The sequence below is a fragment of the Ceratosolen solmsi genome, unplaced genomic scaffold, assembly GCF_000503995.2.
Source record: "Ceratosolen solmsi marchali unplaced genomic scaffold, CerSol_1.0 scaffold15, whole genome shotgun sequence".
In the NCBI taxonomy this organism is placed as follows: domain Eukaryota; kingdom Metazoa; phylum Arthropoda; class Insecta; order Hymenoptera; family Agaonidae; genus Ceratosolen; species Ceratosolen solmsi.
In genome coordinates, this window is record NW_011948434.1 from 2641434 (window position 1) to 2668194 (window position 26761).

General features: G+C 22.7%; 4 protein-coding genes across 4 annotated transcripts; 3 read left to right on the forward strand and 1 right to left on the reverse strand.

The window, feature by feature from the left end:
- The first annotated feature begins 498 nt into the window (after positions 1 to 498).
- LOC105364783 (myotubularin-related protein 9) lies at positions 499 to 4115 on the forward strand. Its single transcript, XM_011502811.1, has 7 exons — positions 499 to 777; positions 1258 to 1423; positions 1489 to 1781; positions 1857 to 1960; positions 2127 to 2431; positions 2569 to 2889; positions 3438 to 4115. Exons 1-7 carry the CDS (start codon positions 613 to 615, stop codon positions 3875 to 3877), a joined length of 1794 nt encoding a protein of 597 aa, XP_011501113.1. The 5' UTR covers positions 499 to 612; the 3' UTR covers positions 3878 to 4115.
- A 2728-nt stretch (positions 4116 to 6843) lies between these two features.
- Positions 6844 to 7991, reverse strand: Membrin (Golgi SNAP receptor complex member 2). Its single transcript, XM_011502813.1, has 2 exons — positions 7706 to 7991; positions 6844 to 7347 (listed from the first exon to the last, which is right to left on the reverse strand). The coding sequence occupies exons 1-2, from the start codon at positions 7843 to 7845 to the stop codon at positions 6849 to 6851; spliced, it is 639 nt and encodes a 212-aa protein (XP_011501115.1). The 5' UTR covers positions 7846 to 7991; the 3' UTR covers positions 6844 to 6848.
- Positions 7992 to 10187: 2196 nt separating this feature from the next.
- On the forward strand, positions 10188 to 13179 carry IFT57 (intraflagellar transport 57). Its single transcript, XM_011502814.1, has 8 exons — positions 10188 to 10360; positions 10426 to 10707; positions 10789 to 10954; positions 11039 to 11147; positions 11718 to 11914; positions 11997 to 12141; positions 12869 to 13082; positions 13140 to 13179. The coding sequence occupies exons 1-7, from the start codon at positions 10203 to 10205 to the stop codon at positions 13033 to 13035; spliced, it is 1224 nt and encodes a 407-aa protein (XP_011501116.1). The 5' UTR covers positions 10188 to 10202; the 3' UTR covers positions 13036 to 13082; positions 13140 to 13179.
- Positions 13180 to 14350: 1171 nt separating this feature from the next.
- Positions 14351 to 26139, forward strand: LOC105364788 (protein croquemort). The gene is made up of 10 exons (XM_011502815.1): positions 14351 to 14687; positions 20814 to 20918; positions 22499 to 22637; positions 22877 to 23028; positions 23791 to 23935; positions 24022 to 24222; positions 24637 to 24848; positions 24925 to 25219; positions 25544 to 25617; positions 25693 to 26139. Exons 1-10 carry the CDS (start codon positions 14596 to 14598, stop codon positions 25961 to 25963), a joined length of 1686 nt encoding a protein of 561 aa, XP_011501117.1. The 5' UTR covers positions 14351 to 14595; the 3' UTR covers positions 25964 to 26139.
- Positions 26140 to 26761: the final 622 nt, after the last annotated feature.

The window sequence follows — 26761 nt, forward strand, 5'->3', positions numbered from 1 at the left end:
AGTTCTCCTATTCGTATAAATTATAAAAATACAATTTCCTTTTTTTTCATATTAGAGATTGATAATTTTTATCAATTTACGCAATTTACATATTTATGCATGCATACGTGCACATGTATATATATAGCAGTCAAAAAGAATGTTATATTATTAATATTTTTCATAAATATCTGTTTCTATATTTTTCAGTATTTCATCATTTAAATCATAAAATAGTTTTTTTTATTTAAGAACATTATATATTGTACAATTTAAATTAATTAATGTTTTATAATGAGTAAAAATTATATGTTAATAAATATATATATATATATATATATATATATATATATAAATAAGATTTAAAAATAGAAACTATATATATATATATAATTTCTATTTTTAAATCTTATTTACTTATCAATATTAGTAATAATTATTAGTTACAAATAAATATATTCTGTTTCCATTCTATAATTTTTTTTTGAAAATATTTAAAGGTTTTACTTGTGCCGCGTTCAGAAGCAGACCACATTAAACTTTTCTTGGTTATGAGATCTGTCAAAGTATTGTCAATTTTCTAAATCATTATTGACGGTTTATGTCAATCGCTAGTCGGTTGTCAAACAAATAATGGAATTTGTCGATTTTATTTCGATACCACGAGTTGACAATGTGGTACTAACAGAAAAAACAAAAGAAAAGGCAAAAAATTGTAAAATAGAAGGAACATTGTGCATTAGTGGGCATCACCTTATTCTTTCAGATAGACAAAAAAACAACCAACAAGAATTATGGGTGATTAAAATTAATATTTTAAATAATTCTGTGGTTTGTTTTTATTAAATCGTTTTTTAAACAAATTATTGCTATTACAGTATAAAAATATCACACGCACGTACATATGCAAAACTAAACTATGCTTTTTAATTTAATTTTATATATTGTATTGTAAATAATATTTTATTAATTAGAATATAAATATATACCTGGTTTAGAAAAATTCAAAATATTGAATTTTTGTTTGCAAAATTAAAATTTGGTTTAGTTTAGCTTAATTTTATAATTATATTTTTATTTTATTTTTTTTATTGTTTCATGTTTAATCAAATCCTGTGATATATTTTAGCCTATATAAAGGGTATTAAAATAATTATTTTACATATTTTATTATAAACTATTTTTATAACATATTTTACATATTTATTGAAATTTAATGCAAATTAAAAATGATTATTTTTTAATTTTGAGTCATTATTTATTTTCAATTTTTTGCAGCTACTTTATCGCAATATTGATATTATGGAAAGAAAAATAAACAATCAAAGTTCTGGAGGAAGTATAATATTAAAATGTAAGGATTTTCATATTTATCAGTTAGACTTTGGTTCTATAAATGACTTACTTAAAGTGGCACAAACCATAGAGAAATTATCATGTTTAGGTATGATATAATGTAATATATCTATTAAACAATTTATTTAATAAAAAAATTTTATTTACTTTCAGATCAAACATTTCAGTATCCTTTTTTCTATAGACCACAGTCATTAAACAATTCCAAAATACAAATTGAAGATGGATGGACTGTATTTCATCCACTTTCTGAATGGTCTCGTTTATTAGCAACACATGGAGATGAATGGCGAATTAGTCATATAAATAGAGACTATAAAGTATGTAGTTCTTATTCTTCAGAAGTGATAGTACCTACACACATAGAAGATGAAATAATAGTTTCTTCAGCTAATTTTAGATATAATGGAAGATTTCCTGTTTTATGTTATAGACATGATGGAGGAGTATATATTTAAATAAATTTAAATACAAATATGTGTAATTATTTTGAATGTCAGTTCATAGATCATAATTTTTAGGGTATATTAATTAGAAGTAGTCAGCCAATGTGTGGTCCTACTGAAAAACGATGTAAGGGTGATGAAATGCTTTTGAATTCTTACTTAAGACCAGGAATACGAGGGTAAAGTTTCATAAAAATTATATATTATATTTATTTACGAAGATTTGAATTTTTCATTTGAATTCAGTTTAAATTATTTAAAATTATGTTTAATTTCAACGTGTAACTTTATATTAGATTTCAGATGTTTTTAATTATTCACAAGTCATATGGATTTTTTGTTTAGACTTATAGTTGATACTCGAAGTCGTACACAAGTACAAAATGCTAGGACCAAAGGAGGTGGTACAGAAGTAGATACTGCATATCCTCAATGGCTCAAAACAAATAAAGCAATTTTACGTGCTACTGATTTATCAGAAAGTTTATCGAAATTGATAGAAGCCTGTAACGATTTAAGTTGTTCTACCTCCCAATGGCTGTCTAGAATAGATAATAGTAAGTGGTTATTAGCTGTTCAAGATGCTATGAATGCAGCTTGCCTCACTGCTCAGTGTATCGAACGAGATAAAACTGCAGTTTTGGTACATGGTAATTTCATCACAAAAAATAACATTAATTACTAAGTTAAGAATTATGAAAATTTAAAGTTACACAAAAGCCTCTAATTATTCAAATAAAAATATTTACATTAATGTGCTCTTTAAATTAGTTATTTTATATTCTAGGTGGTAGTGGGCGTGATACAACTCTTGTAGTTACTAGTCTAGTGCAAATAATATTAAATCCAGATTGCCGCACTATCAGAGGCTTGCAAGCATTAATTGAACGGGAATGGTTACAAGCTGGTCATCCATTTTACACTAGAACCCGTCATGGAGCCTATTACACTTATGACCAAAACTCACAAGATGCTCCAACCTTTCTCTTATTTTTAGATTGTCTCTATCAATTACATTTTCAATTTCAATTAAGTTTTGAATACACAATTGAATTACTAATAGAAATTTTTAAGCATAGTTATTCTTCCAATTATGGAACATTTTTAGGTAACTATGTAATTTAAAAAAATTATTAATTATTACATTGAATCAAACATTAAATTACAAGGAAATAATAGTTAGCAATTTTTTTTATAAAATTGTTAATTCGATATAGTTACAGTTTGTGTCGAAAATTCAAATATATTACAATTCAAATAGCTAGTAATATGTAAGTCATTTTTTAAAATGATTATTTGATTTCATTTCAAATGATTTTTGATTTCCCGATTTTCAAATGTAAAAGGTCTTTTAGACAAAATTAATTTTAAAGTTATAATTGGCAAATTATATTTTAAAAAAGTGACAAATGTCAGTAAGTCGAAAATAATAATGTATTTTTTCATTAATTTTTTCTTACTGCTCTGTTACACATTTTGAAAGTAACAAAAGCAAGTATCCGTTAATGATTCTCGAGACAGATATGTGTCGGTATTAAAGATAAGCTTATCATATCCGTTATTGTGTGCATGTTATATTATAATGCGCGCGTGTATATTAATAATCAAGGGAACAAAACACACGTTATGGTTTTTGCATTTCTATCTGTCTTACAGGAGACTCGGAGTCCGACAGAAATCGTCTAAAATTGTCAGAACGCACGTGTAGTTTGTGGTCGCATGTAAATCAGTTGGGAATCCTCGAGAAATACATGAACCCCCTGTACGAGCCAAATCCCTGTGTAATTTGGCCGAGCGTGGCTCCGGTTAGCATCGAACTCTGGCGTGAACTCTATCTCGGGTACAACGACGCCGCTCCCTGGGATGGGATGCTGTTATGCGCTCAAGAAATCAAGAACAAGCACCAAACAATCAAGCGAGTGACTGCCGAGCTCCACCAACAGATACGGCAAGTACTCGAGGAGACGGATCTGCTCTCGGATGAGTCACCCTCCTCAGCCACTACAAGCTATGCCTACAATAGTTCCGGGCTCGATGAAGCCGCGATACATTGCAGGTTCTCGGAGCTGAGTCTCGAACAGTCCCAGAATACTTGATATTACATTGCCCGTCCGGAAATCAATGAGTGGCCCGCGTATTCCTTTAGTCAGTAAACGACCAGGAATTCTCAGTAATTGGAACTTTTTAATTTTTGTACGAGGTTGCTCCGTGATTTATTTTAAAACTTGCATACCTTGGACACTCACGAATAGCAATAATCTTGTCGCTATTTTTAGTCTATCTATTCCAGACTGGGCTTACATTTTATATTATATTATAATAATTTTATATTATAACTTTTATTTATTTAAATAAATTGAATATTTCATTTTGACAAATGATAATTTAACATAATAATTTTTACACATATAATAGTATTATTTGATTAGATTGAACATTAAATTTGTTTTGCAGTGTATTGAAATTTTCTGTAATCATTAAATTTTGTAGAATAAATGATGTAAATACACTTCTTACATTCTTACAATTTATGTGATTAAAATAGAAATAAAATAATTTGAGTCTTTTTTATAATTTTGCTAATGCTAGTGATTTATTTTATATACAATTTATATAATTCAAGATATTAAAGTAAAGCAAACTTTTTATATTTTTAATTTAAGTATTTAATTCGAGTTACAATTATTTATAATTCTTGATGCTTTTTGATAAATTAAACGTTTAATTATGAATATGGAAATCTCGGCTTTACTCGGTATGTTTATCATATAAATATCCTATGCATTTTTTTAATTAATTATCACATTTAAATTACCTGTATAGTAGTTATTTTTGTTACATAAATTTAAAGCACAGCAGGCTTTTAATTTATTCAAATTTAATAATAAAAATACTTTAAAATTGAAAATGTAATTTAAAAAATGTGTTTTTATTTTATATATTAAATATTCATTAATAATTTCACATTTGCTTTATAAGCTATTCAGAAAAAGTAAGTTGTAAAGTTGTTTACTGTTTACATGGACACTTAAAATTATAGGCGGTAATTATGGCTTCATATTTCATTAAGGTATGTATAATCAGACTTTTTTCTAAAATATTTAGGAAGTTTTGTTTCTTCAGTATTAGTAATATTAATTAACACTTGTTAACAAGGGTGATTTTAATAATGGTAATATTAATAATAACAACAACGACAAAACAAGAACAGATCTCAACAAAGTTGGACTTTTAATATTAATAACAATTTACATCATTTTAACGAAGTATATTAATTCGTATACTCAAGATATATCGTAAAAGAGTTTGCGCGCGCTCTCGTGATTATCCAAGGATGGAGATTTTTACCGTTATTCGAGAACGTTGAAGAAAGGACGCGTCGTAAGTTGTACATAAGAAAAGTGAAGAGATATAAGGGCAAGAGAAGCATAGAAATCCATGGAAATGGAAGGGGGGATGAGAAATTGGAGGGAGGAACGCGGCAGGTGTTCTGACACAAAGAAACGTAAAGGAATCCTGAAGCCATTAGCCTGGGATACGAACTTTCGTGCTTCCCAAGCTTATTACAAATCTCTTCATACTCTTGCTTTACCTTTAATTTGAATAAAGCTCATGTCGACGCCATAAAATAAAATAATATTAATATACATGAATTTGAGAATATTGTACACAAAAGGATAAAGATGCTTACGAACGATTAATATTGCAAACTTCATAATTTGTAAATTGGTAACTTCATTTAGATTATAGGACGCAGACAATAATCTTTGGAGTTAAGAGTCCAACATCCTTGGATGAGTGTGGATCTAGTCACGAATAGCTTATTTAAAAACGTGGACTGAATTCAAACCCATCCAGGGCTACCGGACTTACTAAGATTATTTTCCCCCTTTTTCTTTCTTTGAGTTTCGATGAATCCTCAATTCCAACTGTAGAGCCGGCACTTGCCAATTTTCTTTCGATATTTTTGTCAAGTTAAAGACAAATTAAAATTAAAATAAAATCTTTGAGAAATGGTCAACGCTATTATGGACTATGCTGCTCTCTTCTCTCTTTTCCCGCAATATTGGGCCGCTCTCGCTCGCTCCAAATCCTTCGAATGTAGCAGGTATACTGAAGGAGAGAGGGGAGCCCCGCAGGAGAATAAGCGTAGGATACATTATACGTACCCCTACCTCTTTTTCTTCTCTCTCACTCTCTCCCGCATGCTTGTACGCTCTCTCACACTCACCTTTCTTCGGGGAATTTCTGCTGAGGTGGGAACGACTCTTTCAGGAGGCCAACACGTTATGTGCTCCATGACCAAAGCCACTCAAAAAACTTGCCCGTGAGGGGGAGAGATCAGTGTTGAAGCTCGAAAGACTAACCCATTCGGAGTGTATGCCAAGCGTTCCGACGGACTCAAAACAGCTCGTTTTTTAGTGCCGCAAAATTATGTCCGAGATATGCACTGTAGGAATTTTAATGAAGAAAATATATGCAAAATGATTTGAAATTATTTCAATTAATTATTAACAATTTCTTCATTATAAGCTGGTTTATTAAGTATATAATAAATATATCGCGATAATATTTCACATAAGAGATATTTAATAGAACATTCATTTTCTTTCTTTATACAATTAATTTATTTCTTTGTATTAAAAGCGCTAATACAATAAGAATTCATGAATATGTACATTATTTAAATTACATACTTTCTATATTATTTATTTTCGTTGTTTATCCTTAACAAATATTTCATTTAATTTATTACGTTTCAATTGTATATATATATATTTTTTTTCCATTGGTTTGAATATTAAATTATTTCTATTAAATTTGACAATAAAGTACGTATTTTTAAAAATTATTCAAATAATTGAACAATGAATATCACAAAGTTTATTAAAATAAAATTAATAATTTTAATAATTAATTTTTATAAAATCAAGTCTATTTTTTTGTTAACTGTTTTGTGAAAACTAAGCTATTTTAATACATATTTATCTTTGGATAAATTATAAATAGATCTTTGCAATTTGCTTTCTTCACTCCTAATATTTACAAGTATAGATCGAGGAATGATTATGAAAGATAAATTATCACAAGTATTATAATCAAACATGTAAAAATTATGCCACCAATAAGAATCAATCCATCTGTATGAGCTCGCTGCTCTATTAGTCTCATTGTTGTATTAGATAATCCCAATGCATTACCAATATCTATTAAACGTTTATGTGCTCCCTTTAGTGCATACCTTTGTGATCGTAAATTTTCTAAAATACCAGCACCATGTTCAAGAATATTGTCAACACCATAAACTGCATTACGAACACTGTTATTATGTTGCAAACTATGATCGATTAAAATATCTACATGATCATTAGTAGTAAATTTGCGAGATAACAAAGCTTCTCTTTCTGCTTGTTCTTTTTGTTTATTTAAATTCATTTGCCTCCATAAATTTAATGCTGCAGTAAGGTGACGACAATCATATTTCAATTGATCAACTCTCATTTTTGCATTTTGACGTTGTGAAATTAGGCCTTTTGAACACAAGATGTCTAATCGATCACAGTTGCTAAAATAGAAAGCAATTTTAATTTTCTTTATAACTTTAATTTATCATTCTTAAATAAGATACATATATTTATTCTTTATAAAACATCAAAACAATAGTTTTTTATTACATTGAATTATATTTCAGTTTCGATTATATTATAATTAACATATTCTGACATATGTAATTAATAATTTAAAGTGAAAGGATATCTTGAGAATTGAATATTTTTTAAACAAAATTTTAAATTAATAATACATTGTAAAAGATATAATTTTAATACTAATAATTTCAAATTAAATTTTAGGATAAAAACTTAATTTGAAAGAATTGTAATGATCTAATATAATGCATTTATATATAATATAATTTTTTGTACCTGTTAATATTCTGAATTTTTGTTTCTATTTCACTTTCAACCGCTTGGATATTAAGGTTAGGCTGTTTTCCTTCCAGTTGACTAAATAACTGCTGGGTTTCCAAAACCAGTTTATTTGTTTGGTGATAAAGTGTTTCCATTTTTATTTTTTAATAATAATTTTGAAATATAGTTTTAAAAAATATCGCAACAAGTAACATAACGAAAATTATGACGTATACAATTTTGTGCCTCTTATAATCTATTCAAGAATTATGAATATAACCGATGACGTCGACATGTACAATCGCCGATAGCAATAATCAAAGAAATGACTTAACTGATTATTTTAAAAGCTCGATGAAGCGCCTCTGGCGACCAAATTGAATAACTATTATTATAAAAACATAGAAAAATGAGTTCTAACATAATGGGACTGAATTGGGTCTAGGATCCACGTACTAATTAAAAAATTATAAAAATGGGAGCGGCATCGAATATTAGGTTGTTATATAGTCTTCCGTTGTATGTTTAAAACGTAACGTTTTCTTTTTATTTTTGGATGGAAAAAATTAATTTGAATTTCGAAGAATTTTTAAACTTTACTAAATAAAATTAATATTAATTTTGTATATTATATACGTCGAAATATTATAAGCAGGTAATCATTCAATTTAATTATTTTGGAAATCCTAAACAATGTAAAAAAATTGGATCATTTATGGCGTATTTATCGGTATTTTAATTAGTAATTAATATTTTTCTAAATCAAATCAGGAACCTCAAATTTTAAATCTTAAATTTGTCTGTGGCTAGTGATTCACGTAGCCGCTATCCTCAGACTGGAATATTTTGGAACCTTAGTAAAGCATTTTTTTACGTACAGGTTCTTTTATTGACCATTACAGCAATAATGTAAAGAAATTTATATATTAAATATTAATTTTTAAATTTAGTAATTATACTTATTGTTTGAATAGAAACTAATAAATTTTATTTTCATCAATGAATTTCAATAATTAATCGATAATTATTTATTAATTAAAATTTATTACACCTAATATGCACTATTTTTATTTAATATAATTAAATCTTTAAAAATGAATAATGCAAATTGATATCTCTCAAATATAATATTATATATATATATATATATATATATATATATATATCAATAAATCGACGACTCTAAATATTTTTATGTATTTCTTAATTAAACTGTTAAAAGTAAATAAATTGAAAATTTCATTGGGTAAATAAAAATACTATATACTACATACTACTAAGGAAAATAAAAACTATAACTACTTAATATTATATAAAACTAAAATTTTCTTTTTAAAATGTTGTAAATTTTATATGCAATATTAGTCTGTACTGCCAGCAACAAACTATCATTTAATAATGGTTTTAAATGGAAACTAATATCATTATATAATGGAGTAATAGCGGGAACCTGTGAGGTACAAAAAGCTGCTATTTTAACACGCAGCAATTAAAGTGATTTAAAAATTAATTTTTTTATTTAGTAGTCGTATACTCCTGTTGGTTAAAAAATTAAAAAACTGTGATAATCAAAAGTGATTATAAACATAGAGAATATAATAAAATAGTTTGAAGGTTTTGAAAAACGAAATACATAAATCTATTTTCTGATTTAGGTAGAATATAATTGATCCATATTAACTTGAGCGTGTGTCGACAATAAATATTTTTTAGTCGCATCAGTCTTACACTACGTGCGCGCTACATAAGTTATTCAATAATCAATATAATTTTTTTGTAAGTGCATATGCATGATGTAAGGAAGCAATGTATATTTTAACATAAAAGGCAGAATACAGTGTGAGAAATAAAGCGTGTGTAAGAGAATGTGAGACAGATAAAAAAAAAAGTAATGATTGTAACCTTTTTATTAATGTTTAGTTGCAATGGCATTAACTCGTATAATTTTTGTTTTTTAGAAAGAATTTAATGGTAAATAAATTTTAGATTCATTGAATGTATCGTTCATCAACTGTCTATAAGTTTAAAGGAATGACTAGTTTTAAATTTTTAATTTTTTTATGTTTACTCATTTTTTAGTTGCATAGTATTTTTATTTGGTAGAATTAATTATGAATGCTTCTACAATTAATATTATATTTTAATTTCAAATAATATCTTGTGGATACATAAGTTTATATTTTTTAAATTTTTTGTTTAATTAATATAAATTTTTGCAAAAATTAAATATTACAATAAGAAAGAGAAACTTCAAATCTTCAACAATAGAAGGTTTAAATGATAAATTTATACTTATATACGATGAAATACAACAAATTAAACCACTTTCAAAATTCAAAATTTATATCTACATTTATGTACATAACTAAAAACAATTATAAAATAAAATTATATTAAAAACATAAAATGATAAAATTTTCTAGTTTATACAAAATTTATATTCACTATTGACTTTATATTTATTTTTTCAGATTTTAATTAAGATTAATAGTTTCAAATATTTTTTAAAAGCATGTATAGAGATAATCCAAAAATTATAATTGAAGATGTATCAGCATCATTGGCTTCTTTTGCTGCCTATATACAAATGGAAGATCTATTAGAAAAATTGAAATTACTTAACTATGACAGTGAATTCGTTCAAAATCTAAAAATGAAAAATATAAGCAGGTAATATTTTGTAATATAAGTATATCTTCTTATAATTATATATTATACTTATAAAATTCTTATAGACATTATTTCATGGTACCAACAAATCCAGGAGAACAGTTTTATATGTTTACATCCCTGGCTGCTTGGTTAATAAGAAAATCTGGTAAAAAATTTAATCCTCCGCAAGAATCTGATGATCCTAATTCAACAATATCAGAAATAATGGAATTTTTAAAACAAATTGATATTCGTATAGAATTTCCACCAAATAAATTAAAGCAAGGAGTTGGTGAACATGCTGTCTTTGTACTTGATAATCTTGCTGATCATGCAATAAAATTTTTAAAATTTAAATGGCAAAAGTAAGTTTGTCATGTATTTATATTTTAATTAGTTTAAAAATAATATTCAAGTAACTTAAAAAATTTTTATTTATATTTTAGAGTTCAAATACCTCCAGATGAAACTATTATTGAACCCGAAATTGAAGAAGATGATGCAGAACTAATTTTAGAAAAGGTTGAAGAAGAAATGATGGCTGAATTTGACGATGAAGAAGATGATGTTATTCATGTTGATGATATTACAAAATTATATAAAGAGGCTTCGGTAAGTTTAAATACTAATATCATAAGTTAATATTGGAATAGACTATTGTTTTAGTAACAATAATGAACCATTATATCTGTTCAGAGTAACAGTCAAAGACCAGATAAAATTTTAGAATCAACTGTTGATACTGAAGAATGGAAATTAGAATTAGAACGCGTTTTACCACAATTGAAAATAACTATCAGTGCAGGTAATAGTAGTATATAGATAGTACATAGATAATATTTTATAAACCCATAAATTACTAATTCAAAAGAAAAGAGATTTGATATTTTAACTAATTTAGAGAATATGTTTAACTTTGTTTCAAATATCAATTTTTAAATAATAAAACTTTTACTATTCCTTATATTTTCACCATTAAATTAGCATAAACTTTTCATTTAAATTTAAAATAATTTGTACATTTATTTAATACATAAGATTTCAATAATTCAATTACTATACTACATTTATTATGTTTAAAATAGTATAATAAATATTATTGAGTTCTCTAAAATTAATTACATCTCAACAGTCTGTAAATATTAATAATTTTGAATAATATTAATTTTACTGTAATTTATAAATTATAAAGCATATAATACAAAATCTAATTTTTAAGCATCCCATTTTGTTTAATTTGAAATGATAAAATTAATACTTTGTTAATTAAAATAAAATTTAATTTACTAAAAATAATTAGTATTTAAATACATATGTTATGATTAGTAATTTATAGTTTTATTTTATTTTATTGAAAATTTTATATTCATCAAAGATTCTCGTGATTGGAGAGAACATCTTGTACAAATGAAAACTTTACATGCAACTATGGGAAAAGATCTCTCTGGGACGAAAAGTCAGCTTGAAAAATTGAATGCAGACATTGGAAGAGCATTAGATAACATAAATACTAAAGAGATTCATTTGAACCGACAATTAGATCCACAACTTCAAGAACTGAGAGTTCTTCAGGTGTAGAAAAAAGCATTAATTATTATGTATTTCTATTAGTATAAATACACTAGTAATGTATTAATATTATTTAATTATTTAGGAGGAACTTTCTAAAGTAAAAGAAGAGTACAGAGATATTAGTGGAGGAGTCACAGAGCGAACAAGGGTTTTAAATAAGTTGACAGAAGAATTAGAACAAGTTAAAAAAGAAATGGATGAAAGAGGATCTAGTATGACTGATGGAAGTAAGTGCTTGTCATTGAATATTATTAAAATTATATAGGTATCATGAGAACATTAAGTATGTTTATATATTTTTTTTATAATTATAATTATACTATTTTCTTTATAGCATCTTAGTCAATTAAAATAATAAATATTTCGTTATAATAAACTCTTTTTATTAATTTTAAGGTAATACGAATTTTTAAAATATATGTAAATAAATTAGATTTGTACTAGTTTAAGTTTTCATTGATCAAAAAGGAGTAATTAAAAAAAGACTTATTAGAAATTAGGTACAATCTGATTGCAGCTTTTTTTTCTCTCATAATATTAAAATTTCATAAATGTTATAAGTTATTTGTAAATTTGTAAATAGTTCAAATTTATTGTATTTATTATGAAAAAAGTAATATTTTTAATACTATAAATGTATTAATGTTTTCTATTAAAAATAATCTACTAAATTTTTTATGTTATTATGCTCTATATGTGACATATCATGAATAGTTTGTACATAATATATGCATAACATGTACATAGTAGATGGTATAATTTTGAATTTCAAAATCAATTAAAAGTATTTTCAGTTTTAATTAAGTTTTCTAATGATATTGCAAAAAAAAAAAAAATAAAAAATAATGTTATATTCTGATCAATCTTGTGCTTTTATTTTTAAGAAATTTTTTTTTAAAAAAGTATATAATAAAATATTTTATTAAATTAAATAAAAGAGAAAATTTTTTGCAGCTCCATTAATCAACATAAAGAAAACAATTTCAAAAATGAAAAGCGAAATTTCAGAAATGAGTATACGAATAGGCGTTTTGGAGTATAGTTTAATGTGTTCAAGGGTTAGAGACAGAGCTCAATTACAAGAGGATATGAATAGTACAACCAGTACTGTTTCTGTTTAATAAAAGATTATTATACTTTTATTCTAGTCATTTGTGTTTTTTACATGTGAAACGAAAAAATTATTCGATTTTATTTAATAAAATATAAAATTTTATTTTGTAATTGAAAATTAAATGTTGTTGGTGAAATATACATAGTCATTGTAATAAATAAACAACACTATATTAAGTGGTAATTTGTTAAATACATTGTACTTTATTTTCTATTTTACTTTTTTAAAATTTTTTACAATAATAGTCTACATTTATAAATTGAAATTTTTACAATTTACCCAACGAATAAAATAAATTGGATGTTAACAATTGAAGAAATTGAAATAATTCTTTAAAGATTTGTAAAATATTTTGCATATACTGTATAATATACATTACGTACTTTATAATGTTGCCTTCATAGAATTAAAACAAAAAATAAAACTAGCGTAATCATTTAAAAGTTAGTTTAAAAGTACGATTTACCCCTTCCACGCATACGAGAATTTATAGTGAAGAGCGGAGCAGCGTAGGCAGTGTAAAGTTCCACAGTCGGCTTGCGGACTTCGATTTTCAGCTATAATTTTATATCACTTAGGCATGAGAAATTTGATAAACCATTATAGTTGGACCGTATGTTGACTTATATTGTTCTTTAATTTAGATAATTTTAGACTTATGTAACTGTTTGAGAAGTGTTTAAAATGAATAATAATTTTATTTTTCATCAAATATGTACGCGTTTTTAGGTAGGTAAGCTGATAATTTCTATACCTTATAGTGCAATTATTCTAAAAAAATTCTAATGCTTTAAGTTGATTCTGTACTTTTTATAAAAATATAGATGAAAATTAAAATAAATTATATTTAGATTAATTGAAATTCAATATCATTTTACATCTTTCAAAAAATTGGATTTATAAAATTTTATGCCATAATTTAATAATTATTTAGAAAGTTAATAAAATTTAATTAAAAATAAAACAATCTTCTTTCTAGTTGTAATATAATTATTTACTTACATTTACTAAATATTTAAAAACTTTTTTTTATAAAATGTATTATGTAATTTTCTTTTCATATAATTAATTCCAATTGATAATTAAAATTATTTAATTTTAAAAGTTAATTACTAGTAAGTAATGAATCAAATGGTTTAAAATTATTTGTAAATCATTTGATAATTTTATATTATTGATCGAATGTTTACAAATTAATTTTAGTCCTTGAAGATTAAATAATTTAATACTAGATAGATTCATTGTATATTACAAAATAAATTTGAATATTTTTCACTAATACTGTACTGTATATAGGAGCTGAAATAATTGAGAAGTACAGTAGATATTTAAACTTTTAAGAAATACAAATAGAAAGTGCATAATGTAACTTTCCTTTTACTCCGTTTTACAACTTTTACTACCAAAGTTTAACTCCGGGTAAATGAAAGATGCAAGTATACACATAAATGACATATCTTGTATACTGTCAGTACGTGTAGTACGTTCAGTATAGTAGCGTATATTGTATGTCACATAAACGATTAGAAATTTATACTAATAATACTAACGCATATTATAAATCTACATGATGTGTACAGAAGCGATTACATTTTTGCATTTCCTACACAATATGATAATTTTGAAGGATCATAAAGACGATAAAAATAACCATGATAGGTATGAGTCATTTTATAAAATCTGCTAAATTACATAGCAATACTTATAGTTATAATAATAAGATTTTTCAATACAATTTGTAATAAAATTTAAACAATTCTGTAAAAGTTTCAGAAGAGTTTTTTTTCAACACATTTTGAAATTTGAACTAGTTAATTTTCGGATGTTTGTTCTAAAAATCACACTACTTATTCTGGCAATTTCAGCTGAATCATATTTTCTACAAATCAATGTAATTCATGAATTTTAGATGCATTACTTTTTCAATTAAAGTAATATAAATTATATATAGATATATTTTGAAAAACTAACTCATTCTGTTATAGTTTGAGTAAAAATAATGTTGATACATTTTAATCCCTAAAAACAAGAGGCGCATGGAAAATTTTATCCATTAAACGAAATAATTGATGAAATGTTTAAAAATGTTTATTAATATGAAATATTTATAAATTTTAAACTATAGTAATAAAGCATTATCAATAAGGCCATTATGTCGTAAAATATATTTCATGTAATTATTGTTATACATTTTTTAAATAATAAACTTAATATTTTACGAAGCTTATAAAATTGAATAACTCACTCATCTATATAAACTAAAATCAAATAAATGCCAACATAAAAAATAAAATAGTTATTTAATTGATTTATCAGCTTTGAATAGCTGTCAGTCGTAAGAAATAATGATTATTTTTATAATTTTAGATATTTTATGTTATTTAGAATAGTATATGTAAATTTGTATTTAATTTTATTCTTTAAATAAATAATTTTAGACAACAGATTACATTCTAAGCTTTAAGTTAAATATGTTTTATTAATCAAAGCATTTTTAATTTTTAATTTTAAATATTATTTTTCTTAAATTTAACTCTAGATTTTTATTTTAAGACATTAATTTATCAATATATGAAGTATCAAAATTTATTGATGCATAAATATTTTTTTTTTAGTAATATTTTGTTTTTTTTTAGTAATGAAAAAAAATTGGAATAAAACTGACAATAAAATTTAAGGTTTATAAATAAAACGTATTATAAATTGAGGAATATAACATGAATCTTTTATTTAGAATATTACTTATAAATTTTAAATAATATTCGTATATACGAAATTAAATAAGAAGTATCAATACACCAGTGCGTATATAACGAAGTACAAAAAATAAATATAAAAAGTGTACATCGATTAAAACGATTAGTATATTATAAATTCAGCAGAAACGAAGTGATTGATGAAAAAACAGGATCTTCTTAACGGTTCAAAGTTGAGTAAAACTCTTGAAAATTCCTATTTAAAAATAAAATAAATACGGTATATAATTTTAGTAAATAATGAACTAACATTTAAAAATATTTTTTACTTTGATTAAATAATTGTGTTCTACCTATATTTAGGGGTAAAAACTTTTTAAAATATTGTATGTATTTTCGATACAATTTTTTAAAATTAAAAATAATTTTAACATATATACATGGCGATATACATCAATGGAATATATATTTATCTTTCATTTTTATGATATCTCATATCTTGATGTTTAAAATTTAAAAACAGATAATAGTTAAAATTTAAAAGAAAAAAAAATTGGTATTCTTTTTCAGAATTAATAACTACATATGTATAAAAAAAATAAATATATATTTTATTTTTTATTTATATTGATAAAATCAATAATATTACAATTTAAGGACTTAGAAATTAAAAACCTTTCATAAATTAATGGATTTAACATTTCAGTATATTGTAGTATAGTAATGATATCTATAATTAAATTTCATACGAATGAAATTAAGTTTTTATAAAAAATTTTATATATATATATTTAATTAAAACTTAAAAACACTTTTTTTTAAAGTTTATTCCTGAAAATAAATTGTGGATGATTCATTTTATAATTTAATAACAAATTTTTAATAATTATATCTAATGTAATAATTATTAATATAAATGTATAACAAATTATGTAAGATAAAAATTATATGCAAAGGTTAATATTCATATTCATGATTTTAATAAACACATATTTTCATAAAGACTTTAATAACAAGCTTGATTGAATTAACTATATTTTTGAATTAATAAGAAGGAAAAGAAATTTTATATGAAACGTTTTAATAATAAATAAGATTATTTTACAGATTTATATTAATTTGAAAATAAGAAAATAATTACAATAAAAACAAAGTCTTATAACAGATATATAGCAATTTCTAATCTAAGTATTGATATAAAAAATGATTTATATTAAATGTATATTTGAATCAACAAATTAAAACATCAATTATTATTACATTTTCAATGTTTGAAAATTAAAAAATTAATTAGTAACCATATAAAAAAGATGAATTATAAAATACATCTTTTTTGCCAAGTAACTTTAATTTAATATTATCAATAAATCGTTTAATTTTATTTAATTATATTATAATAAAGTTCTTTGTGAATTATTGGAATAGTTGAAAATATAGTTTTCATTTTTAATTTGAAAAATATTTTTTTATTTATTCTTCATTTACAAATATATTTTATTTAAATAAATATAATTCTATTTAACTATAAATTAATATAAATGATTAATATAAACGAAATAAACCAATATAAAATGAATTTTTTTTTTTATAAAATAAAAATATTTAAATTATAATAATATTTAAATTATTTAAACATATATGAAATTATATTTATAATTTATGTAATCTTTATGATGTATTTATATTAAAGGAGAACAAAAAGTCAATTAGTTAATTTTTTATACTAAAATGTTAATTGAATTAGATAAATGCTGATCGTTTCCTTATTCTTTAATCAAATAATAAAATATAGATATTAAACATATTAATTTAACTAAAATAAATAAATAAATAAACATACACTAGAACCCCACTAATGAAGACCCACTGAATAGAAAATAATGAAAGTTGGCAAATTTATTTACTATATATTATTCGATATTATCGTTTGCTCTTGTATAATATCGTCGTAGCAAAATTATCCGTACTCTAAGTGTAACTAATTAATGAAAATAAAAATACATCAAAATTAATTTTGAATACATAAAATCTCAAATAAATTGATAATTCTCTTATGTATATGTTTTCATGTAGTATAGCGTTATTTTTCTAATCTTTTTTGTCTCTGTTAATAATTGATTTTGCATTTATTGATAAGATATAACCGCAGATGTTATGTAGACAATTCATGGGAAGCGTCTAGTACTTCATCATAATATATTGTATATATATATTTACAATTTTTTACAGAAAATCTTATTTCTGACAATTAGTATATTTTTATACTATTACGATAATTAAATAAATAAATCTTTCACTTTGGCTTCAGATATTTGTATAGTTCCCTTAAATTCATCATCAAAATTTATATTATTAATAAATACATAAAATTGCATGTATTTGAAACTTCAATAGTTATCCATTATTTAAAAATGACGACAATAAACAAAAAGATAAATTACTAAATGTAGAGAAGAGATATATCATGTAATTTTAGTGACTTATCTTGATCACATATCTTTATACATGATCGATACAAATCACTAAAATTACGTGAGCACGTGACCAAAAAACTTCCTCTTTATCCTCACTCAACTTAAAAAGTTCTTCTATTCAAGCTTGTCATATCATAATTTGCTTATCTATGTACTCTGAATTATAATATAAATTTTCTTTAGATTATATTTTGGAGTGCTACATTCCACAGCACATGCATCATTTGTTCTGCGACCGTGCTTACGCGTGTGCAATAAATTTTTATTTTTAAATCAAATTTTAACCTTCTATTATTGTTATGTGTGACATAAATGATGGGGAACTGGATGAAATTAAGAAAGAAGTAGAAATAATAGGTCCCTCAAATGTCGATGGCGAAAGTCAGTTGTAAGAATTTCAACTAATCTAATGACTGCTTACATTTTAATATTGTTTTTTTTTTACAATTTTTAAGCTTTATTATCAATTGTTAAGCTTAAGTCTAATTTTTGTATAACATTTTTTCGGGGAATATGATTTTAAAAAAGTAAAAATTTGAACGAATCTTGAATATCAAAAATGTAACTAAAATTTAAAAATTATTTATTAATAAAATTTCAATTTTTTGTAATTATTTGCAATTTTTAGAACTTTATATTTATCAATTTCAATTAAGTGAACACATTTAAATCGAGATATTTTTTTAATATTCCTTTTATATTCTCGTCACTTTTACCTGTAAATTAAAGTAAAATAAGAGTCTTAACAATACGAGTAATAATTATCTGTTGGATTATTTATATATTCATCAAATGTATATAATTTCTAATGACATTTCTATCAATATATTTATGATTTAAAATTCAATTTTAGCCCAATGAAATAAATGCATAACTACATCAATTGATAATTAAACTAATAAATTGATTATCTATTGAATTTGTATCTATCAATTCAAATTAGATGAAATCGGCACACTTTGCGTGCAATGCAATTTATTTATATGTTTAATTGTATTTAAGTGTATTTGACTGTATTTAAGGAAATAAATACTTGTTTCTCCTTATAGAAATAGTAATTTTAATAACTGTAATTCACTATTAATGTAATATAATGCATAACAATGTTCAGAATTTGTAGTATTATCAACAAAAAAAATTATTGTCAAAGTTTCGAATTATAATTCAATTATACTAGTTAAATAATTTTGTTATTCAAAAGATTTTATCTAAAAGTTTCCAATAACTGCTTTATTATTTTTTATTTATATTCTAAGAAAATAAAAGTTTATTTTATCATAAATAAATTGTATTATATATATATATATATATATAACTAGAATCAAATTATAAACTATATTATTTACATAAAAGAAACTTTATTTAAAAAAAAAACTTTAACAATTGCAAACTTTATTTTAATAATTGTTTTTATAGTGAAATATTCCACATGAATTAAAACATTTTAATATCCTTGATATCATAGATTCAATAGATTACTTAAGCTTTGTTATCGTTTAAAATTAATATTAGGAATATTTGTTTACATTTTAAAGATGCATAGGTATTTGATTATTAATAAATAAAGTTTACTAAAAAAATTATTGTTTAGTATTAAGTTTCAGAAATTACCTTAGAATTCATGATTTTAAAGTTTATATTATTATAATATAAATATATATTATATTATTATATTATTATAAGATATAATCATATAAAAATTAAATTATAGCCGTGTTAAATAATATTAATATGTATTATAAGTCATTGTTATTATTAACAATATTATTTATGTCAAAACGAAATATTTTTAGTAAATTTTAATCTAGTCTAGTTTTTAGGCAATTTAAACAGTTTATATAATTAAATATAATACATATAATTAAATATATTTTAATTTTTATATTGAAATAAAATACGATCATTTTGAATATGATTTATTCATTTAAATACAAGTCAATATATCTATATCAATATAGTTATTTATATTAATACATACTTCATATTATATAAATAGTTTTCATTATATTCATGCATTGTAATAAAACTTTAATATAAGTTTTATTACTTTATAGCATTAAAATTAATAATATTTTAAATTAGTTGTTAAAATTATATATATATATATATATATATATATATATATATATATTTTTTTTTTAATAAAAATATATTATTATATAATAATTATGTATATTGATTTCAGATAATAAGATCAACACCTATGTATTTTAAATAATTCTTTTTAACAAAAACGATATTCAAATTTAAGTGAATTGCCCTATTTTATTTGTATATTATCATTTTCATTTGAATGAGTAGTAATAGACTATATTTTTAATATTTTTTTACAATTTTTATTATTTGTCTTATTTATTTATTTATTTTTGTTATTTAAACTAAAATCATTGGGAATAATAAATTAATTCGAAATTGAAAACTGATTGTATAGATAATGTTTAGAAAATTTATTATTTAATAAAATTTTGAATTTTTTATAATGTCAAAATAAAAAAAATTGGAAACTTTTTTAATAATCTTTTATACTCATTATTAATATTAAAAAATTGGTATTACAAGATTTAGACAAATTTATTTGCAAAAGTATTCAACAGTTTATCTTCGTTTTTAAATAGAAAAGAATTACATGGGTCAAACGATATATCGAAAAATGCTGATTCAAAGAATGGACATTGGAATATGAACAATAAAAAAAAAAGCATATTGATTACTCGTGAACGGTAAGAAATATGATAATAGGAGGTAAAACAAATTAAATGAGATGTATAAAACGATGTAATAGATTTTTATAATTTAAAATTTTTTAAATTGTGCAATGTATACAAAAAAAGCATAAAATAATTATAGAGTAATAAGATTTATTTATTAATGATCCAGTACACTTGTTATTCTTTAACCATTGATCACGAGTAAAGAATTTATGTCGTTGATACTTTATTTTAATAGTATATTATTTTAGCACAGTGAGCTTAAGGAATAATTCCATTAATGTTAAGCACTGCTACATTGATTTAATTTTTCAATAAATTATTATTACATTCCTATATTATAAAGAATTTACTTAATAATATATACTTTCATAAAAAATTCTTTATTATACTGCATCATTCGGTTTGTAGCTTATATTCTGTATAAAAAAAATGGTATTCGATGTTTTATATCGAGAGAAAAATTTGTTCAATGATCACGAAAATTATTTTCAAATATATTTTCATTTCTATATGTTGACATTAAATGTTTATTAAATTAAATTAAATGTATTATTATTATTATTATTATTATTATTATTATTATTATTATTATTATTATTATTATTACTATTATTATTTATGTTCTTATTGTTGGGTGATTAAATTATTATTGTTAATTACTTCTGGTTATTTAAAAGTAATCTATACTCTTGGTTTTTATTTAAGATTCAATGAATATGTACACATTCTATATTGATAATTATTATCAAAGCTGCCGCATTATAATTGTTACTATATAATATGTGATAGCTAGAACGTGAGTACTTAAGATTGAAATATTTTTGACAGATTTCATACGACTAATGAATGTGACCGTCAAGTTAGGATGCATTTACATTCATTCTCTAATGTGCTGTTGCAAGTTTATATAACACTACTATTCTAATGTCATGAAAGGATTTACTTTCTAATTAATAATTATAGTGAGTAAATAAGACAGAGTATAACTGTTTATCACTCACGAGCGAAGAACGCCTCCTAGTAGAGTCACTATTGTTTTTATACAGCCAATTGTAAAATTGTGAGTAGATTCTCAAAATCACTAATATTTTGACATTATTGAAAGTAGGAATAAAAATACAGTTGACATTCCTTGATAGTGGTCATTCTTGATTGTTCTTTATAGTAATAACAGCATGTTAGCGGTCACGTTACGGTCATATTTCATTTCAATTTTGACTAGCGAGTCAAATTTTTCCCTATATCGAAAGAATTCTATAATAATAAATTCAACTGAATAAATCGATGGTTTATTTATTTAATAATCTTATTTGTTTGTATTAATATTATTCTATTTCAGGAAACTAATATTTGAATTATTTTATACTTAATGCAGTTTTGTATATGTTTCACTGTTGACACTTTACAGTTTCACTGTAAACTATGAAAATTTTTACTTTAAGACTGAGAAGAAAATTTTTTTATTCAAATTTTTACAATAAAAAACACATTTCATTATTCCACAGTAGCTGTTTAGTTGTATATTAATTACGTTAAATAATTAAAATGTATCAAATTTGACTTATAAATGCACAAATATTTATTTTTAGTTTACAGAAACAAATTAAGAAAATGGAAAAAATTAAGAGAAAAGTTGGAATAATGATTCTGGTGGGTTTATTGTGCTTTATTTTTGGAATAAGTGTTGGGATTCTTTGGCCATCTTTGTACAAAAGTATTTTAACAAAGGTAATGCATTCATTTAGCTTCAGTAATATGCATATATATATATATATATATAAATAAATTATTTTTTATGTTTAATATTATTTTTTTAGTTTTCAACCTACATTTTTTGTAAAGATCAAATATTAAAATAAATTAACTTTTAATTTTATTTAAAATTTTGAATTCTGTTATTAATTGATATTTGTATTAGTTGTAATAACTTGCATTAGTTTTAATACAGCATATAATTTGTTTTATAGGAAATAGTTTTATCACCAAATTCTACAAGTTTTCTTATGTGGAAAAAAACACCTATACCAATGTATTTGAAAATATATCTATATAACTGGACAAATCATGCTAATATTGGAGAAAAGCCACATTTTGTTCAAATGGGACCTTATGTTTTTAGGTAATATAACTGATTTAAAGAAAAATATATTTAAATTATAATATAAAATAGATTTATGTAAGTAACAAAAGTTTATATTGATAAGTATGATTTTTGAAATATTAAACTGAACTCCAGATGAAATTAAAAAATATATTTTCTTAAAATTTTTTATGTTTAATATGAATTTAAGTTATAAGACAAACAAAACAAATGAAATGTATATAATATAAGCAATATTAGTTTAAAATAACAAATTTTTTTTAAATATTTCAAATATTGCTGAAAAACTTTAATTTATTCTGATAATTATAACTGTTACAATATATCATTTTTAAAGAGATATATGGTTAAATGAATTTTAAATAATTTATAATATTATTAATATATAGAGGATTTTTAATTCTTTTTTAATTTAAAGTTTAAACAAAAAGCTATAAAAGCACTGATAAATATAGAAATTATAGTGATGATAAATAAATATTTTTTTAAATACAAAAATTTTATACATAAATGTAAATTATTTATTATTTTGATACATTATAATATTTAATTAAAGTCACAGGTATTTTATAAATAATTAATTTAAATCAAATTGATAATGAAAATGTCTATTATATTATTAGTAGATGTAAAATTCTTCGAATGAATTTTTATATTCTAAAAAGTAAAATAGAAGGTAAAAATAGACAATATTTTTAATATAAATTCTTTCAAAATTATGGAAATGTTTAATATTAAATATTATAAAAATTCAATAATTTAAAAATTTAATTAAATTAGGGAGGTAGATTATAAAGTAAACCAGAAATGGAATAAAAACAATGGAACTATATCATTTCAACAGAAACGAGTATGGTACTTTTTATCATCAATGTCAAATGGATCATTAACAGACAATGTGACAAATTTAAATCCTATTGCTGCAGTAAATAATTATTTTTTAAATTATTTAAAAAATATTAGAATAATCGTTATATCAATTATTGTTATCTATTAAATATATTGTTTTAGACAATAGCATATTCAGTTAGACATAGAAATAAAATAGTAAAAATGTTTATAAATAAGGCATTGCAGAAACTTGAAACAATAGTTATTACAAAATCAGTAAAAGACATATTATTTGATGGCTATGATGATGTATTATTAAAAGTTGTTGTAGATTTAAATATAACTAAACTACCTTTTGACAAATTTGCTTGGTTTTATGGTGTAAGTAATAATTATAATTTTTGTGAATTGAAACTTAATGTTATAATAATGTATTTATAATATAAAATATATTTAAATAACGATCATGTTGAAGATATAATTAATTATATATTCTAGCAATTTTTGACTGCTCGATAGATTAAAATTTATTATATAAGTTCACTTTTCATAAACTGAATTAATGTTATTTTTGTTCAAAATTAAAAAAAAAAAAAGATAATGAAATGAATTTCATTTATACAAAATTAATAATTTTCTTTTGAAGAAATAAATTTGTTAATATTAATATAAATCAATATGTCGTAATTTGTAATTATCAAAGAAAAATTTTATATTAATTTAATGAATGTATTGTAAAACTATTTTAAAACTGTATAAAAAGAAATAAAAAATTAATTAATTTGATTTTAATAGCGCAATGGTTCGGAATCTTATGATGGAACATTTAATATGTTGACTGGATTTGATAATATATATGATATCGGAATTATAAAGTCATGGAAATATAATATTATTTCTCCATATTATTCCAAATCTTGTGGTATTTTACAAGGAACTAATGGAGATTTATGGCCTCCCCTACTTAATAATAAAACTGTTTCATTATTTTCCCCTGATGTTTGCACGTAAGCATATGAATGTCAATATTTGTATATAAACGAAATTTTATAATTAACTACATTCTTTTTTATTTTACTCTAGAATGTTATCTTTAAAATCAAATGGTAATAGTGAATGGTTAGGTTTAACAGGTACTAAATTTATATCAGATGAAGATATGTTTGATAACGGAACAAAAGTGGAATCTAAAAAATGTTATTGCGAAGGTGTGGATTGTCAACCTAGTGGAGTATTAAATATTTCATTATGTAAATTTGGTGCTCCTGCTTTCATTAGCTTACCACATTTTTATCTGGCTGATGAAAGTTACAGATACAATATTAGTGGAATGAATCCTAATAAAAAGGATCACGAATTTATTTTAGTTATACAACCGGTAAATAACATAACATATTCGTATTTAATACATGTAGATTGTTCATAAAAGTGAATTTTATAATTCGTAGGTAAAGAAACTTTAATTTTTATAATAAAAATTTTAATTGATTTAAAAATATTTGAAGACTATATAATTTTTTATGTATTTTATATATTTTTTATATATTTTATATAATTTTATACATAATTTTAATAATGATAAAAAAAAAATTGATCAAAATTCATGACTAAAAATTATTTATTAATATGTAATTAGTAATTTTTTTTATTTATTTTATCTTAGAAATTAAGGGAAAAATATATATATTATACGTTTTTTTAGGATACTGGAATTCCAATGCAAGTAAGGGCTGCTTTGCAAATTAACTTTTTAGTACAACCAGATCAAGGCTTATCGTGAGTTTTAATTCCATTATAAAATTGTATTACAATCTTAAAATATTTAATAAATAAAAAACATTATTATTTTAGTTATTTTAAAGATATGCCAAAGATGTACATACCAATGTTATGGTTTACACAAGAAGTAAACTTATCATCTGAATACGCAAGTCAAGTAAAACTTTTATTAATGTTACCTATACTTGGAACTGGAATTTTATTTTTTATTGCATCAGTTGGACTATTATTAATTATTATTTCAATCATCATGTATCTTAAACAAAGATTAAAATATAATGAAAATGAGAATCTGATACCAAAGGAAAATGGAAGAGAAACAATTGCTAATAATGAGGGATGATAGTTTTATTCTATTTAAAGAAACTGAATTACACTTTTAGTATCAATTGATGGATTATTATTATAATATAAATATGATACATATGGTCTAATTGAGAAATGGTTATAATACTTAAGTGCCTAGACATTTTTGTCAAGGATAATAATGTTTACAGATTCAAAGTTTAAATCTAAAGTTTAAAATATTTGTAAATATACATATCCATAAATTTATAATATTTGTTTTTATAAAATTTACAAGCAAATGTGCAGACAGGTATATATATAAACATTTTTATATTTTAAGTAACAGCTATTTGTATAAAATATTTTACTAATATTTATATCGATATTCAACATTTGTTCATTGAATTAAATCTTATATTTAAATGTTTATTATTTTATACTTAAGAACACTAATATTTTAAGAGTTAACTAAATGATAGGTCGTAGGTTCATAAATTTTTAGATAAATAACTTTTATCAAATATGACCGAAAGTGCGAATATTTGATACTAAATATTGTTGTAGATATAACTTTTTATATGAACTATGTCATTTTTAAGAAATAACATGTTTGTAAAGAAATTGTAATTGATTCCTTTTATATTGGAGCTATATTTAATACATCAGTATAGACTAATATTATACTTAAGTAGATATTACAAAAGAAACAATTTTATAACTTAAAATTTTGTACCTTTGTTGAGTATCATGTTAGAAAAAGACTGTGATAGTGTATTAAGCGATTGATTGCTAAATGTCATTTCTTTCCGTTTTTTAAAGAGCTTAATGAATGGGAAAAGCAATAATAACAATC